This window comes from Pseudorca crassidens, chromosome 3 (assembly GCF_039906515.1).
Source record: "Pseudorca crassidens isolate mPseCra1 chromosome 3, mPseCra1.hap1, whole genome shotgun sequence".
In the NCBI taxonomy this organism is placed as follows: Eukaryota; Metazoa; Chordata; class Mammalia; order Artiodactyla; family Delphinidae; genus Pseudorca; species Pseudorca crassidens.
In genome coordinates, this window is record NC_090298.1 from 146,076,245 (window position 1) to 146,095,217 (window position 18,973).

General features: G+C 53.8%; 1 protein-coding gene across 1 annotated transcript in view; it reads right to left on the reverse strand.

Moving 5' to 3' along the window:
• Positions 1-1,182: 1,182 nt before the first annotated feature.
• FGF18 (fibroblast growth factor 18) overlaps positions 1,183-18,973 on the reverse strand; it is a 35,212-nt gene continuing 17,421 nt past the window's right edge. Inside the window, exons 4-5 of the mRNA XM_067730153.1 lie at positions 9,129-9,235; positions 1,183-2,337 (exon numbers count right to left, since the gene is read on the reverse strand). Coding sequence (XP_067586254.1) covers positions 2,071-2,337; positions 9,129-9,235 — 374 coding nt within the window. The 3' untranslated portion in view covers positions 1,183-2,070. The remainder of the gene's footprint in view (positions 2,338-9,128; positions 9,236-18,973) is intronic.

The window sequence follows — 18,973 nt, forward strand, 5'->3', positions numbered from 1 at the left end:
CCCTCAGGAGATGTGATGTGACAGGCAGGAGGGCGAGCCACAGACACACAGGACGCAGGATGGGGCCCAGGGATAAAGAAAGATAGAACCAGTGCTTGGCCTGAGCTCAGAGGCAGGTCATAGAGGGAGCTTGGAAGAAGCCAAGCTCCATCCCTGTCCCGGAGCTCTCCGCAGAGAAGGTGCTACTGTCCCCCACGCCACCCCCCAGGCCTGCCCCTTCGTTCTCCGTAGGGCCTCACGGGGGACCTCTTCTGGCCATTCTTGGCAAGCGGCGTTTTCAAGGGAGGCAGGTGACAGCAGCAGGACCCTTATAAGAGGCACCTTTGCCTCAATCAACCTCAAGCCCGATCTGCTTTCCACCTCCACATCCTGGGGCAGGCCCTAGGAAAGAAGACGTAGGAGAAAAGGCCCCTGGAAGTTCACGATGCCAAACACACTTCTCGTGCTCCAGCCCGCGAGAGTCTGAGGAGAGAAACACCAGGTCCCCTCCTGACCTGGGCCCTCTGACCCCCTCCACCACCCGAAGAAGGAGAGTGGGGACCACCACTGCCTTGTTCAGCCTGTGCCTGGCAAAACCCAGGTGTCGACTCCACAAATGACTCAATCAATAATCCCTAGACTGCAAATTCCATGAAGCATGATTCTTTTTTTTTGTCTGTTTTGTTCTTTGATGAATTTTCAATACCTAAAAGGGTGCCTGGCATTTAGTAAGGGCTAAATAAATATATGTTGAATAAGTGATTCCACTAATAAGTCAGTGGATGAAGCAGAGAATCATTGCTATCAAGAGAATTACTATAAGTGAAGTTCCCTGCGGGCTGGGATTTTTTTTTCTTGTGTTCTTTGATAAATCCCCAGGGCCTTGAAAGGCCTTGGAACATAGGAGGTGCAGAGTAAATGTATGTGAGAGCATATGCATGTGAACATATGACTGAGTAAACCACTGAATCATGACTCGCTGGAATTTAATCTTTCTGGAGGCAAGGGTTTCCATCTGCTTTGTTTAAGGCTGCATTCTCAGTGCCTACAACAGTGCCTGGAGCATAGCCCATGTCGAATGAATGAATGAATGAATGAATGAATGAATAAGCAAGGCCCCAGCTCTCAGCCCAATGACCTCAGACTGAGAAGAATGAAACACAAAGGGCACCTGAGCCCTGCCCCCGGCCACCACTCGCCTCATGGTTTTTTAAATAATTTGTCGATTGTTTTTAATTGTTGAGGCAGTAATACTTGGTTCATGAAACTGCAATATACAGAGAGGTGAAATAAATAGCTTATATATATATAATATATATAATATAGCTGGTTTTAAAATATTCCCTTATTCATTGGTGTACTAGGTCACGTGAGTCATGGAAGGTTGATAGCAGCATCCTCCAGAACTGTGAGCAATGCAGGGTCACCATGATTGGACGAGGCCGTCTGTCGTCGGAAGTCGAGGCGCCGAGAATTCCGAGGGGCACACCTTCCCTGCGCGGTGTCTCAGGGCAGCTTGCAGCAGACAATAAATAAATGACTGCAAACCAGAGAGCGATTTTTGTTGGGAGTCTGGGGCAGGGACAGGGGATTGGGAAAGAGGGGGGAGTATGTTGGGGGTGAGGGGATACTACTTTCTCTTTGTTTTTCTCTCTTTTTTGTTTTTTTTTTTTTTTTTTGCTTTTTTTGTCTTTTTTTTGTCTTTCTTTCTTTCTTTTTTTTTTTTTTTTTTGCTTTCAGAACCTTTGGGAAAAAGGACTTTGGTTTCTCAGAGTGTCGTTTTCCTCATTCAAGTCCTCCTCTGGGGACAAGTTTAGAGTTGTCTGTTCCTAGAGAGACACAAGCACCTGTGTGCTGACAACAGTCCCTTGGTGTGAGTCTTTTGTCATAGGGAGTTTCAAGTCAACAATAAAATCCTTATCGCTCCCCTCCCCCAAGAATTTTGGTTCAGTTTTTTGTCTTCTTTTAAACACAATATACAAAAATAGAAATTCTTCCTTATTTTTCATGTAAAAATATTCCTCTGATTGCAGTTCTCTGTGAGTGTGAGTGTGGGCTGGGGAAGCCTGGCGGGGCCACAGTGGGGCCAGCCTAGCCGGGGTGTGTGGGGCGGATCCGCCGGGACCGCTTGGTCACTGTGGTGTACTTGAAGGGCTTCTGCAGCTCTGCCTGTCCCTTGGGGTAGCGCTTCATGAAGTGGACGTCCTGCTGGTTCTCCCGGGTCTTGGGGCCCTTCCGTGGCCGCCCCTTCTTGGTGAAGCCCACGTACCAGCCAGAGTACTTGGCCGACATCAGGGCTGTGTAATTGTTCTCCAGGACCTTCTCGATGAACACACACTCTTTGCTGGTGCCATCGGGCTGCGGGAAGAGAGAGGAGGAGGTGAGAAGGGGGAGGGCGGGCACAAGGGACAGGGCTACGTAGAGAGGGCATGAGCAGGTGGCCAAGGCTTGGGGTCGTGGAGTAGAGAGGGCCTGACCCAAGCTTTGGCCTCAGCAATTTCACTCCCTGGATCTATGGAGTGGATTTGTCATACTAGCCCCTGCATCCTTCCCTGCTCACCAGTTAGGTAACATCCTCCCATTACCACTCAGGGATCCATCTCTTCCACTCTCCGCACTGTAACCAGGGGCTTCCACCTCAGCTCTACTAGAACAAGAGACCTAGACCCGACCACTCGAAACGTTATTTCCCATGACCAGTGCAGAGCACAGCACGTGGCCTGAGCCATCCAATCAGCGTTCCTCGAGACCCTTGTGTACGTAATCCCCAAAAATCACAGGCCGATTTACACTTGGGAAACACGTAATGCTGAAGCTAAGGCAGCCATTGTACCACCATGAGGGGAAATTCTGTCTGACGACAAAGCCAGCTTGGAGCAAGGAAAGCCGAGAGGAAGAGAATGACAGAAACCGCGTCCTCCTCACATCTTTTAGCTTCTGGACCGAGCTGCATCTGAGGTTCAAGTTACCTCACTGTTATGTGGGCTAACAATATCTCATGTCCTTTAAAAACAGTTGAGAGTGTCCTACCACATGCAACACAAAGGAGTCCCAAGTGATGTGCGCTAAACCTGAGATGAAGCCAACTACTCAACTGCCAATCAACTCCACTGTTATATAGTTAAATATAAATTCCATTACATGTGTGATGCGGTACCTCTTAATGTTTGGTGTGAAGAGTGGTGGGAGCCTCTAAAAATAAGAGTTTGGGCATGGCCAAACTTCAAAGCCTGTAGCCGTGGTTCTGAGATTTCAGGGTCCCAGGTGAGCTCCCTGGGAGACTATGCTAGGCAAGGAGCACTAGATTCAGAGTCAGAAGTTGAATCCACTCTAGCACTTCCTTATGTGACCTCAGGCTAGTTAATTCCACTCTAAACTTTGGATTCCTCGCCTGGATCAAAGAGGGAAAACGACTCCTGCGCCACAGAGATGTAATGAGGAATGACGCTTATCAACGAGCCTGGCACACAGTAGGAACATGTTAAATTATTCCTGAAGAGCAGGTGGTTCGGACAGTCTGGCCTCCCTCCTTGGATCTGGACAAAGAGTGGTGCGAAGCAGGCTTTGAATCTCCTCCTTGAGAAAGTCGAGTTGCTCTGTGTGGAAGAGTGGGAAACACACAAAGTTGGAAGGCCTGAATTAGCAGCACTTGAGTTTCCAGCTAACATCTCCAAATTTAGGCCGGGCCCACTCCTCGTTACAGACGGATGCCAGGCCAAGTTGGAAGCCCAGCGGTCTGGCTGTGCGTGGAGACTGAGGTGCGAGTTCCAGCCTTTTGTTTGAAGTGGAAAACGGGCCGGAGCTTCCAGGAACGTTCACCTTTGAGCAGAGGGCAAGCTTGGGCCCTGCAGACAAAGTGCTGAACTTCGCAGAACGGGACAGGCAGGGTAAGAAAACATTCTCTGGAGGAGAGATCTTTTGAGGAGGCAGCAGAGTGGGCAGGGGGGTAGGGCCTGGGAGACACACACAGGACCCAGAGGACATTAGGGACTGGGTGAGGAGTGAGGGACTATTGTGAGGGAAGCCGGGCATATGTGCAAGGCTGATAGGAAGGAGTGGGCTCTGGGCTCTGGGCCCCCCATGAAAAATTCTGGAAGCTGCCTATCCAACCTGAGTCCAGGTCCCTTGGCTGGTTTCCATGGAACAGTCAGAGCAAACTGAATAAAGGCTACACCGTGGCTGTTTTCCCACCCTAGAACATCTGCCTGGAAAACTGCTTTCAACCTTCAAGGCTCAGTTCAGTAACCACCTCCCCTGGGAAGCCTTCCCTGACTGCCATCTAGCTCCCTGGGCATTTCCTCCTCTTCCTTCAAGACTCCATTTAAGCACCAGGCTTTATTGAACTCACATACTCCATCTTCCGAAACCCCTCGACACCCATTCCTTCTCCCGCCGCCCCCCAACAGAGCAATTCTGTATCTGCCTGCCTCTTCATCAACCCAAGAGCTTCAGGAGGTCAGGACTGCTTCTCAGTTGCTCTCCTGGCTCAGCACAAATCTTAGCCCAAGACAGGGGTGCCCAGAGCATTTGTGGTTAAATGGATGAGAGTTCTGCTGGGATAGAAATGGTGGGGTTGACACATGAATGGGTTTTCCTCCAAAAGAAAACGGACTCCGCCTCCTGGATCTCTTACGAATGTTCCAGAGACAGTCATGAGCTATGAGAGGCCCCTCCTCTGGGGGATGTGCCGAGAAGAGTGAGCAGAGGGCTGGAGCTCTCTGCCTGCCAGCCTTGGTCTCCCTCCTCATCCATTCACTCAATCATTCAGAATTTATTGATCGCCAACTACAGGCCAGACATTTCCACATGCATTGTCTCATTTAATCCTCATCACTTGCTAAGGTAGACTCTACCTGGTAGAAGAAAACAGTTCAAAGAGGCAAAAATGGCTTTCCCAAGGTCACGGAGCTTGTTAAGTGGCAGAGCCAGGATTTGAACCTGCGTTTGCCACCTGTAGCTCGCGTCTCTGCTGTCTAGCGCCAGACAGGCCCACGAGGAGAAAGGGTATGGAAGAGTGGGCGCTGCCCGTCAAAACGCCTCCCCTCCCCCAGGCCCACAGAGCCACCGTGGGCATGAAGCAAGAACTCGGAGGTTCAAGGGCCAGCACACTGCCTGGCACACGTGCTCATTCACGTCTGGGTTGAGGATCTGGGCTTCAGGCCGAGATTCCCGACACTCCAGAGGTCAGGAGCCCCTTGGGAGGAGCCATGGGGCCTATGATGGTCACAAGTTCCCCACGATGAACTCAGACCCAGTGGATAAGAAACTAACAGTAGGCTGTCCCAGGGCTTGACCCTCACCTCTGCTGAGTACCTCTATAACCCTGCTTACGGCCTGCAGAGATTTTAAAAAACACATATGCACGGGCCTCGCCTCTGAAAATGCTGACTCAATCAGTTCAGGCAAGGCAGATCATCAATATTTAGAGAGTAAGTGAAGAGCCCATCCCAGAACCTTGGTGATTTAGTAGAATTTGATCATCTCTCCCCCTCTGCCACCTCCAACCTCCTTCTTTCCAAACTGGAGTCCTATTCCTTCTATTTGACCTGAAGACTGAATCCTGATCACATCATTTGGCCCCTAGATCTAGTCTTCCTTGAAACTAGAACTACCCCCTGGACGTTTTTAGTTACATAGGCAAAAAAGTCCTTTTATGCTTAAAGGCATTTTGAATTGGGTTTCAGTCACTTCCAACCAAAGCAGTCTTCACAAAGATACAGTGGTAGGCAGGGTACCCTCTGCCCTGAAAGGGTCTGGGGCCCTATGTTGCCCCAAAGAGGACACACCGGTAATCACACAGGAGGAGGCAGATGAGAAAAATCCGTCTGGGTTGAATCTCCACAAATGGGGAAAAACTGCCTAGTACATAGTGTTTGACACTCAACAACTCTTTATGGAATGAAAGGAAGTACTATCTCCTAGGTCAGGTGGACGTGGGGTCCAGAGAGGTGGCAAGGAGAAGAGGGGGAGAAGAGCTCTGGTATATGATGGGTACAATGCAGCAGAGGGAGTAGCACAGCCAAGGGTCTGGAACATTGGCAAAGGCTCTGCTGGGGGCTCAGGAGATGCATCCAGCTGTGGCCAGAGATGTAGAAGATTGACACCCAGGGTCAAGACCATCCAAGGAAGCTATCCTCTCGAGCCAAAGGAGCCAGAGCCTAAGCTGAGGTCAAGGAGTCCCACAGGTGAAGGACCCGGCCTCAAAGAGGAAGGTAACTCATGTTTAACAAGTAAGTGCCTACTAAGTGCCAGTGGTATCTTTCCATTTTACAGGTGAGGACACTGAGGCTCAGTGAGGTCAGGGCACTTGGATTCCTGGGCCTCATGTGGCTAATTCTGGCCGTAGGTTAAGAGCCCATCCTCAGAAAGCAAGCACCCGCATTTCTATTTCTTTGGTGCCCCTGCAGCCCTTTGGGCAGGTACAAGAACATGATGGATGGACCCACAACTGGATGCAGCAGGGGGATGCAGGCACGAAGACAGACAGTGACAACCCAGGTTAGCAGAACGGAGAGAGACAGCTGTGTGACGGGCTATGGGCTTCAGGGCGGGTGCGCGGACTGAGCAGTCAGTGAAGCCAGAGGCTACGGCAGGATGAGCCAGAACTCGGGCGGACAGTCAAGGGAAGGGCAGTCCTGGCAGAGGGTTCGGCACGCACAAAGCCTGAAGGCCCCTCAGGGAGCAGAGGCTGGCAGTGCCATGTGTCCGCGACATGAGGACCATGAGGGCGGGGAAGCTCTCCCCGAGGAGTGTAGCCTTTCTCGGGTAGGTGGTGAGGACCCAGGGGCTGGTTCTGAGCTGAGCTGGGGGCAGAGGGTGGGGAAGACCTGATCCCTTTTGTGCTTTAGAAAGCTGAGGGTGGGCACCGGGGAAAGGCCTGGAGGTGGAGCCTGAGGCCGCTGAGGGACATTATTCCCCAGAAGGTATGAGGCCAGAACAGAGGCAGGAGTTAGGGAAGCAGCAGACACACCAGCTATCAAGAGTAATTCCAGGACCGGGGTCTGACTGGCTGGGGCGTCTGTGATGAAACAGCAACCCAAGGGCCCGGGGTTCCAGCTGCAGGAGCCAGAGAGTGAGGGGCGCTGGGCTAGGCAGAGGCCAACAGGGGGACCTGCCCAGGGCAAAGTCAGGACTAGGGTGCGGTGGGTTGGTGGGGCGCCCTTGGAGCCTCCCAGGTCAGCCCAGAAGACCGGAAAGGGATGATGGGGGGAGCTGCAGCAAGCGGGGCGGAGCGAGGGGAGGGGAGAGGAGGGGGCGGGCGGGGGCGAGCCTCCCTGGGCTACGCGGAGCCTCGCCGCCAGCTGAACCATCCCCAATATTAATGACGGGAGAGAGGGCGAGGGGGCAGGAAATCAGAGCCGGCTCCTGTGGAAGCGGTGACTCAGCGGCCAGCCGGCGGGCGGGCGGAGGGCGGCCGGCGGCGGGGAGCAGCCCGAAGGGACGGGGCTGTTCTTTTGACCCCAAGACGGCCCTCCTGGGGTCAAGATGCCGGGAACCGCGTAGACGGGGAGGGAGGGGCGCGCAGGCACTGGGCACGGCGGGCTGCAGCGCGGCCCCTCCTTTAAAAAGAAAAACAAAAAAGGTTGGGGGGAGAAAGCCGGGCCCACAACTGCAAGCAGGTTGGGCCTGGGAGGCGGCCCAGGCGGGCAGGAGAACAAAGCGCCTGACGCGGTGCTTGCCGCGCCGCCACAGGAAACGCACGGCCAGGCCAGGGCACCCGGCGCCCGGCCTGCCCGCCGCCCCTGCCCCGGACCCCCTCGCTGGCCGGCGGGCCGGCCTCGGGACGCGGAAAGTGAATCACTAATTAAAACCACTCCTTGGCATCCCGGGGCGGCGCTACATGGATTACTATTATTTTGCTCTTTGAGAAGCTCCAGTCGGTGTGGGCAGTGCTGCTGGACTCCTTGGCCTTCCAAACCGGGCTTTGAAGCCCGCCTACCTCTAGCGTGGGACCTGGGACAAGTGCCCGGATGTGGCCAAGCCTCAGCTTTCTCATCTGGGAAATGGGGATGGTGGCGGTACCAACCCCTTGGGATTATTTTGGAGCATTTTTGCTCAGTGCCCGGCAGAAAGCAGGTGCTCAATTAACAGAGGCATTATTAACAAATAATAAGCAACAGTACCCTGGCTCTGTCCAGCCAGGTAACAGGTCCCCGGCCTGTTACCTTCTCTACAGGCACTTGGGAATGGCGGAGGGGAGAAGGATAAGAATTGAGGGATTCAGGAAGTCAAAACCATGGCTTAAACAGGAGTTGAGGTCATGCTTCCTTCCCCCCAACAAGGTGTAATAAATGCAAATCATCCCCTAAGGTCTTTGCCGCCAAGTAGAAGAAGCCATCCTCCTTGGAATCTGGGTCTACCTTCCACCCCCCACTCCACCTGTCCAGCAGAAGCCACAGCCCCCTCCAATATACAAACTGGATAGGGGGTGAGTCGGGTCCCTGCAGAGAGAAGGGAACATGGAGCATGCCACTATAGAGCTACCACCAGTAATGCTTTCCACTGGAACATCCAAAGGAAGCAAGTGTATGAACTTCACAAACAGACACTAGGAAAAAGGGGGGCAGCATCAAAACGCAGCATCAGTGGAGGCTCAGAACCCCTGGCACGTGGGTCCACACCCCACCCCTGCCCTAATTTGTTACATGCAGCTCTCTTGCCTATTCCAAAGTAATAAAATCTTCCTGAAATGCTAGAATCATGAGGCCCAGAGCTGACGAGGCTGCTGGGTTCCAGAGGCGCTGCTTTGAGGAGTCGTAAAACCCCTGGTGATTGTTAAAACAGTGCTGCAGCCCCTGCCCTTGGCCTAATGGTTCCCTGTTCCCAGACATCAGGTACATTCAGGCAGGGAGCCTCAGAACCCCTCGAGGATTCTCCCACTACCAAGCAAGCCAGAGCTCCACATCCACCAGGAGAGATCAGGGCCCTGCGTGCTCACCAAAGTCACAGCCACAGATACCTCGGCCTGGCAGGCTGCAGGTGCGGGGACAGAGAAGTCCCTGGGACTTCTTTCACACACACACGTGCGCGCACACACACACACACATTCATGGGGCCTGTTTTCCATTTGGGAATGATAGGGCCCTGGACGCACTGTTCCAGCTACCCAGAGCTGCCGGGGGACCCACCCAATCTAGACCATCACTTACCTTCCCCACAAGCTTGCCTTTCCGGTTCATACACAGGTAGAATTCCGTCTCCTTGCCCTTGATCCGGACTTGACTACCGAAGGTATCTGTCTCCACTAGGAGCTGGGCTTCGAAAGGCAGAAGGAGAACAAGACACATTTTTTTACCAGGGGCAATGGCTGGCCTAAAGACTCAGCGACATGATCCCTGACCCTGTCCCTGGACCTCCCACTGCCCCAAAATCAGGCATGGGGGATGCCTCTGACAGGTCACTCGGGAGCACCCTGCCCCTTAGGCAGGGAGAGAAGCTGTCTGACACCTGTTCCCCGACTCCCAGCCTCTCTTGACTCCACTTGGGACCCAGATCGCCCCTTGTGGCTGAAGACCAGTGTGCCTTCTCCTCTCCTCATCATCCACTTCCCCTCCTCCGCCAATACCCTTCCCCAAGGCAGGACAGACAGCCACACAAATAACCCCAGAAAAGCAGCAGTCTCTGGACTAAGGGGTCAGACATTCAGAGGCACGTGAGCTCACACAGGCATGCACACCACACACACACACACACACACACACACACACGCACACAAAACACACACACACACACCTTGCCTTGTGGAATGCCAAGCTGCTTCCTCCAAAATTTAGGTCACAGGCCCCTTCCTCCAGGGAAAACAACAGCTGGAGAGTCCCCTCCCCTCTGGGGATATGGGTGAGGGAGTGCCCTGGCCACTTGAAGTGGGGAAGGGTCAGGGAGGGGTGTTTCCAGTCCCTGGGGAAGGGAGGCTATCTGCATAATATTTCACCTTCCTCAATCAAGGCCACCAAGGCTGAAGAATAACTACCTCCCAGGAGCCCGGAAGTCCCAACCAGGACCCAGTACCCCCTGGTGAGGAGTGGGAGGCCCCATGCTAAACCATCTATGCTCCACAGAGCCTCCCTCAGGATGGGGGTGTCCAGAGCTGATCCCCAAAGGCCTGACTAAACAAGGACCTCAAGTGGCCAAAGGGTGACTGTCTCTTGATTAGGCATACTGTGAGACCCCTCCCTGTCCCTCTGCCAGTCCACATTTTCTCCCCAGTAAGGTGCTGTGTGACTTTGGCAGGTCATGTGCCCTCTCTGAACCTGAATCCCTGAGCCTGGATTTCCCACCACCACCACCCCCTTCTTTGCCTATGACGTACCCCCCATTCTCACCCTCCCTCCCCTGACTCTTTGCTTCCCAGCACCTGCCCCTCCCTCACCCACAAAATTTTTATTTCAGTGACAAGGGACTTGCTTCTCAATAACAAAAATCATAGCCCTAAACACAGTATCCTTGGAGCCACAAAGAGTGTACCTCAGTGCCCCTAAAATACACTAGGTATGATTTTAATAAAAAAAAAAAGGTTAAATATATACCCTGGTGCCCTGCTGTGAAAATTAAAACCATCTGGAACTCAGGATTTCCAATAATTAATCTAGCCTTCCTTTGACACCACTACTAATTAAAATATGATACCCACCTTTCCAAGGAAAAAAAGAAGAATTTACATAAAATTTAAAGATCTAACAAGAATTTAGTAATTCTAGGAACAAGGGTGGGGGGCACATTCTTCTCTCCACCTTCCCCCATCCCTAGTAAACCACTGAGTTGAGAATATTAACCAACACTGAGATAGGGGGTTACAAGCCCTTCATGTTCCCTGTTCCCCTTAACTCAAATTCCCCATTAACTCTCCTCTTAGCTTGGTCCCTGGGAACCAAGGGCCAAACATCACAGCAGCTCTGGGACATGCTTTCTGTATCTCCTCACAAAGCTCAGGCCCCACACGGGATGGGGGTTGTTGGGGGGTCAGGAGGGTCCCCAACTCTAGGAGCTTCTGACGAAGGTAGCATGTATAAGGGGATAGGTGAGAGCTTTGAAATGCACAGATATGGATAGGAATCCCTGGCCCCACTGGTCACTGTATGACCTTGGGCCTCAGTTTCTTCATCTGTAAAATGGGAATAGTCATCTCCAATCTTCAACAGTTATGGTGACGATTATATAAAATGATGCTGTAAAGGGCCTAGCACCCTGTTCTCAGAGGCTGGGTAGGGGCAGCTCAGTAATTATTGTTTAAGTTTCCTAATAACTGCAAAACAAAACTGTTTTCCCAGACCAAAAAAAAAAAAAAAAAAGTAGTGGAAAAAAAATCAGACGTGTGTAAAAGGGCAGAGGTGGAGCAGAACTTGCCTCCCCAAAGTGTGCCCTCTGTCCTGAACTTCCTCAGCATCCTCCAGGGTCGCAGGCACCCCACACTGTGAGTGCATCAGAAAATGCCTTAGACTGGGATTCATGGGGTCTGATTCCATTTCTGGAATTGCCATCCTGGGGGTGTGACCCTGAGTAAGCCACACACCCTTCTGAGCTCCAGTTTCCTTACCCACGCAGTGGGAATGGGGCTTGACCCTATCCTGAATGTCTCTGGCATTGGAGAGGGGCAGGCATGGGAAACCCTAAGAAGAGGGTGAGGCCACAGGGCTGGGGCCCAGGCAACTCCAAGTGAGTCCAAGGGGAAAACTGCTCTGTCTGCCCTCCCCCAGCACATGGCTGGGCCTCTGTCCTCAGAAGAGCTCCTACTACACGCTGGATCTGGCTCCCACGTGAGCCTGCTAACGTCACATATCCCCACGAGCTTGGGTACCTTTGTCCCCTTTTTACAGTGTAGGAAACTGAGGTTCAGAGAAGCAACCCCGCAGGAAGGGCTGACGTCAGGTCTGCCTGGCTCTTCCCTGCTGGGGCCTGGGTCCCAGAGGAGGGCCCCCAGCTCTGGGGAGACTTGGCTCAAAGCACAACCCCCATCTCTCATTAACCACAGCCCATCTCAGGAAGCCCTGGCTCCTGCCTAAGCCATCCAAAGGGCCTGGGGCAGGGGCTGGACCGCACCTCCACCCCTGCGAGCCAGTCTCCCTCACCCCAGCGAGGGCAGGGTCTGCACCAGCCTCTGTGCCCAGGGAGCCAGAAGTCTGTTCTTCCCCGACTGCAACAAGCCATGGAGTGACCTAGACTCCACTCAGCACATGACATAATGAGGAGCAAGCCGGGCCAGGATTATGTAAAGTCTTTGGGGAGTAATAGCAGCAGCATTTCTCAGAAAGACACAAAGAGAGGCTCCGCCCGCTCAGACCAGGTTTGCCCCAGAGCCTGCCTGGTCCTCAGCATCACGCTCCCCCTTCTCTTGACTCAAGCCCCAAGCCCCCAGGATGCAGCTCTCAGGAGCTAGCAACCTCATCTCCGCTCAGTTCCGTGCTCGTGTCTGTCCCAGGCCAGGCGGAAGGGGTTGAGGATGGTATCTCGCCCCTCACCACCCTGGCATGCCCCCATCCTCTCTCTGCCACTCTTGTCCCCAGCAGTCTCTTCTCTACACAGCAGCCAGAGGGATCCTTTTAAAATATAAAATTCATTGTGCCTCGTCCCTGCTAAAGCCTCCTGCGGATCTCCAACCCACTAAAAATCCAGACTCTTTACGGGGACCGGAAGGGGCACGTGGTCTGGCCCCTGCTGCCTGCTCCCACCTCCCTCCCTCCCTCACCGCCCTCCAGCCACACAAGCCTCCTTACTGTTCCTGCTCTAAGACACTAAGCACACTCCCACCTCAGGGCCTTTGCACTTTTCCTCTGCCTGGAGATTGCTTTGCCCAGAGCTTCCCATAGTGGCTTCTCACTTCCTAGGTTGACATCTCAGCTCAGATGCCACCTCCTCAGAGAGGCCTTCCCCGGCCATGCTGTCCCATGTTGTACTATCCTCCCAGTTCAGCTCTAGCCACCCCCTGCTCCATTTTCTTTCTTTTTTTTTTTTTTTTGCGGCACGCGGGCCTCTCACTGTTGTGGCCTCTCCCGCTGAGGAGCACAGGCTCTGGACGCGCAGGCCCAGCGGCCACAGCTCACGGGCCCAGCCGCTCCGCAGCATGTGGGATCCTCCCAGACCGGGTCACGAACCCGCGTCCCTTGCATCGGCAGGCGAACTGCACCACCAGGGAAGCCCCCAGCCCCGCTCCATTTTCCTCAGAGCTCTTCCCCAAGTTGTTTTATTTGCTACCTTTTCTATTGTCTGTCTCTATCCACTGGAAGGTAAGCTCCATGAAGGCAGGCCCTTAACTGTCTCATTCACCACTGTGGTTTCTAGCACCTAGCCCATACCTGGCTCACAGCAAATGACCAATAAGTAAATTTTAGTAAGTGCATAAAGGGCTTGGTGAGGTAGGTATGAATAAAGCTACTTAAAAGTTAAAGCAAATGAGATTCAGGGAGGTAAAGGGACTTGCCTAATGGTACACAGGTAGTAAAAGCAGGGTAGAAGTTCAAACCAAGTCTCTGATTCCAGGTCAATGCCCTTAGCAACTCTTCCCTCTACCCACCCACCCCACCGTGTCACTCCTGCCACTCACTAGAACTCTGAGCTCCTACCCACCCATCCTTACAACAATTCCAGGAGATTAGAACTATTTTTTTATTATCCCCATTTTACAGGTGAGAAAATTGAGTCCCAAGGTCAGACAGGGATGAAGTTAAAACGCAGGCAGGATTCAAACCCAGGCAGGCTAACACGGAAGTCTGGGTCTTAGCCTGTCTCCCCCACCGGTCACTACTCCTCCACGCCAGTCCCTTTCCTGGGGGAGTTAGTGAGTGAACGAACACCAAAGGCAGGCAGAGAAGGTCTTCACTTGACCTCACCTTCTTGAGGCAGAGGTCTGTGGGTTGGGGTGCCCAAAGAGCCAAAGGTTGGGGCCCATCCCTCCTCAGCTCCGCTTCCAAATGACCTTGAGGGAGGAAGGGGTGCCAACGGTCACCCTGAGGAAAATACCTTCGAGCTGATTCTGGGAGGTGGGGGAGCCCACAGGAGCACCCAAGTCTGGGTTCAAACCGCAGCCAGAGAGGCATGAAATGACTTCAGATCTGGTTTTGACTAGAAGGAAAGGCTGCACGCACCAGAGGGTGAGTGAGTGCAGGATGGGGGGGGTTCCACAACCCAGCTCCCCTGAAGGCAAAGTCCACAGAGCCAGTCTTACCAGGGCCCAGCACAGAGCGGAAGCCCAGCGCCTGCCCATGGCTGGGGGCCAGGAGCTCGAAGGACCCAATCCCTTCTCCAGCATTGAGAGAGGAAAGCAGAAAAGGAAAAAGAGAAAGTGGAAGAAAAAGGAGCCGGAAAGAAAGCCCTTTCAATAAGAACTCATGCTGTCTTTTTTTCCCCGTTTCTCTTAAATGCATGGAGTAACAATGACAATTAAAAAAACAAAACAAAACAAAAACTGTTAATACTTATTTGAGCATTTACCATCTGTCAGGCACTGTGCTTGGAGTCTGAATGTGGAATGTCTCATTAGATGCTCACAACAACCCCATGAGGTAGGCACGATTACACCCATTTTACAGATGAAGAAACTGAGGCCCTGAGCAGTCAAGTTACTTGCCAGAGTCACGCAGTAGGACCAGGATTTGAACACAGGCAGAGTAACTCCGGAGCTAGCCTGAGACAGACAGATTCAGACAGAGGTGAGCAGAGCAGGACAGACATCAGGCAGGTCAGCCATGGCAGAGAAAAAAGAAATGACTTTGATGGATGGATTGATTGACTGATTCCAGTGTGATTCCCTAGCTGGGCTTCCCTGTGGGCAATCCATAGCGTCACTTTAAAGGCTTTTGGTTTGAAGGGTAGGAAACGACAGGGAAAGACCAAGAGGCAGACAGAGAGCCAGACAGACACATACAAAGAGGGACACAGAAGACCCAGAGAAAGGGAACTGGAAAAAGCTAAGCAGGAGAATTGGTTTCTTTTCCCCCCAAGCCTCGGGGTTAAATCCCCAAGACCTGAGAGAGCAGTGGGGGAGCTGGGAGCCAGTGAGAGGCTGGGCAGAGCTGGCCGTACCCAGACCCTGCACGGGGTGGCCAGAAGCCGGCCAGCCAGCCGCTACAATCCCAGTGCTGACAAGGCTGCTGGCCACTCTCCAGGCATCATCCTGCGGCGAGGAAACGTCCTTACCACAAAAGGCACTGGGAGGTCACACCAAACCATACTCCCTTCCTCCCCTCTGAAGGTGGACCAGGTCGAGGGGAGGGGAAGGGAAAGAAGTGGGGGTGGGGGGAAGGAGCCCTTTCTGGAGATGTTTCAGCATCGCTATCCTCACACACCCACACACACCCGCTGTGGCCTTTCCCCAAAGATGCCCATGGTTCCCCTTCTCCTAAAGTCCCCCAAGGAGGTTCGCAGGCCACGTGGGCGAGCTGGAAAGGAAGAGAGAAAGAATCAATAGGATCGATCGGGAGCTATATTTAATCCTAGCTGTATCTCTCATGTGGCCACTTGAGCTGCAGAGTCAGCGACGTGTGGGTGGCCACTCCTCACTGGGGACAGAAGTCGTGGAACATGAGCTCAGAGGGCAGGGGGTTCAGACAGAGATATTAATGCCCCTTCCCAGCTGGGAGCGCCCCTCGGGGAAGCTGGTCCTGTCGCTCACTGTATCCTTGTTGCAAGATGCAAGGCTGGCTGGAAGGAAGGATGGGAGAGGAGGACAGGAGAAGAGGAAGGGAGCACGGATTGCCCAGGTACCTACTGTGTGCTGGGCTCTGTGCCAGGCACTTGCCCCCGCCCCGGGGAAGTGGTCCCATCTACACTCCCGGACGCACACATGGGTCAGCCATGTATTCACTGGCCCAAGCATGTACTGAACCGTTGTTTGTGGCTGGCTCTGTGCAGGGGATACGGCAGTGAACACAATAGACTGAAGCGGCCTAGCCTTAGAGTTTACACTATAACAGGAGACACAGAGAGCGAATAACTAAATACTTACCAGAACCTCAGGTAGCAATAAGTGCTAGGAAGAGAAACATACCCACGAGAGGACAGAGACAGGAATTCCCTGATAAGGGGACAACTGAACGGCGAGGGAGCAAAAGCCATGGGGACATCTGGGAGAAGGGCGTCCCCAGGCTGAGGACACAGCAAAGGCCCTTAGCTGGGGACATGCTTGGCGTGTTCCAAGGGCAGCAGGAAGCTCGCTGGGGCTGGAGCAGAGCGGGCAAGGACGGGGCAGCAGAGCCCAAGGTTAGTGTGCTAGTCAAGAGCCAGGCTACACCAGGCCTTCCTGCCGAGCCAGGGACTTGGACTGCATTCTAAATGAGCTGAGAGCCTTTGACTAACAGAGTGACACAGTCTCACGTTTTGGACTGTGGTACGGAGAAGGGACTATGGGCCGTCAGACTCAGAGAAGAGAGTCTCGGCTGTCTCAGCCACACCAGCCAGCCCAAAGGACCTGGCTCCTTGCTCCAGCACAGCCCTGCAGCAGGTACCAGGATGAGAGACATGGGGACCAGAGGGCACCCTCCCACTTCCAGCAAAAGCCCTGGAAGACCCCACATACTTTCCTAGGTGAGTCACGCAAGTCAGCCCCTGATCGTGCTTTGCGTGGCCCCGTAATTATTTTATTCATTTATCCAGTAACCTTTAAGGGGGGCCTGCTCTCAGGACATGTACTGGACATGCAGACAGGCAGAAAGGTCACTGCTTTCAAGGAGCTCACGTTCTCAGAGGGGCAAGGGTGAACGGGGGAGCTGCCTCGAGGGGCAGAGCCCATGCTGGGGCAGGCTGACTCCCTGTGACCCTGAGCAGTGGTGACACAGCTGGAATCACAGACTAATCCATGCCTAACTGGAACAAGCCCACACAGTACACACTCGGTGCCCTGCCCATGCCTTCCCACAATTGTGAGGAAACTCACTGATGCAGGGACGGGATGGAAAGTGCCCAAGGGGACACAGAGAGTGAGGGACCCAGGCTCTTCCTACTCAGAGTCAGCCCCTAGAAAGGAGAAGGGGCTCTCGCCTGGGAGCTCCTTGAGGGTTGGGCCTGGGTGGTCTCACTCACCGCTGTACCGCCCAGTGAGGGAGGGATCCAGGTGTGAACTGAGAGACCGGACCGCACGCAACAGAAGGGTCGAGATACCCTTCCGCATCCAGCCTGAGACGGCAGCCAGAGCGTGGCCAGTCCGCCCTGCTGCTTGGAATCATGCTGAAGAAGCCTCTTCTAAACCGCAGCTGACATGCCAGGGCCCCACTAAGGGGAGGGAAGCAGTATCCCTTCTGGAAGCCGCACGAATCCGTTCTCGAGAGGGGAAACCTTCACCTGAGCCTATGACGGTACCCCCCTGCCGCCATACAACAGCACGGAGTTCAGGTGGTTATTATGAATATTCTTGCTTTAATAATCATATACTCTTTGAGAATAAGATATTCTCTCATTTCAATTACCCCATTTTACAAAAGAGTAAACAGGACCAGAAAGGCTAACACACACCTAAGGTCTCCAGCTCGTAAGTGGTGGAACTGAGATTCCAATTCCATTCGACTCCAGAGTCCACATGCCCACCCTCTCAAAAGACCACCTCCCTGGCTATCACAGCCCCTCCGGAGGCCTGCTTCGGGGACGTTCTGGGCACTGTCAGTCCTGGGAGGCTGGCCTACTGCAAAACCTTGGGTGTTCTGGCCTTTTTTTCTTAATCAAGTAGAGGAGCCCTTTTCTGCAAATGAAAATAGGCAGGAATATCCAACCACGTGGCTTATAAAAGCAGAGTTGCTCCCACACCACCATCCCTGGTGCTGGGGCCCCTCCCCCTCCCTGAGGGCTGGCTCAGCTGACCCCAGGTGCTCCTCGCTGAGACTCAAGTCCCACCACCCAGCAGCCCTGCTTCCTGTAGCCAGGGGGTGCTGACACCTCCACATCCCAGCTGAAGGGCATCAACCTTGGAGGCAGGTAGAGTGGGGCCTTCTCATCCTTGCTTGGCAGGTGAAGAAACCAGGCCCAGAGCCAGACATGCTTGTCCCCCGCACTGGGGGCTGCTCAGCGACCGAGCTGCCACTGGAACCCAGGGGTCCTGCCTCCTGGCCCAGTGCTGTTTCTTCAAGGTGGCAACTACCTGCAGGCCAAAGGTGACCAGGACCAAGGGCAGGAAGGGGAGGGGCTGATGTAATAATCCCGGGTGGGCAGGGTGGCCCTCCCCCAGTTCCTGGCCTGCCAGGTGTCCCACTACCTAAGCCTTTAGCCCCCTGGCCAGCATACCTCTCCCTCCAGAGCCGAACCTAAAGCTAAGAAAGTCCTGCATTCCTGGAACAGCCAACCTCAGGGCCCTCAGAGTGCTCCGGGAAAGCTTCAGGGAGCCATGGGGAGAAACTCTTGCAGAAGAGCCTGGTGTAGAAGCCTGGCTGACACCTATGCAGATTTCACCGAAGGCTGCCCACTGCTGCGAAGTCGGCCAAGAGCTCCTGGGCAGGGCACCCAGACAAGGGTGGGCCTGCATCTTGCACCTACCTACCTATGGGGTCTAGCGCCTCGGGACGCTGTCAAATCTGAGATTCTGAGTGTTGTACAGACTCAGATCTGAGACTCCGGGCGTTTCCGGGGATTCCAGATTCCAGGCATTTGTAGGGATTGTTTATACTTGGTGTTTGCTGAAATTCCCAGACTGCATTCTAACTGTGTATGAAGGCAAGTCTCAGAAGACACCATTCTTTCAGCTGGATGGAGCCCTGAGAAGGAGGGAGCAGGTTCTCAGACCATCCTGGGCCCCCGGCCTGACTGAGGACTACTGGCTGCCCCTCCCCCACAGGCAGGGCAAGCCTCTAACACAGCCCCATCCTCCTGCCCGGCTTGGCCACATAAATCACCCTCCCAATAATATTTGTATTGATTATCTAGATTGGAAGCCTCAATTGGCTCCATTGTCTCACTTCCTCTCCCAGGGCTCGCAGATGGGATCCCTTCGCCTCATCTGCGTTTCTAATGCGACATTTAAATAGAGCAGCCTCAGCGGCCAGCAAGGCCCCTGGCTGCCCTGGGTGTTGGGGGATTGGAG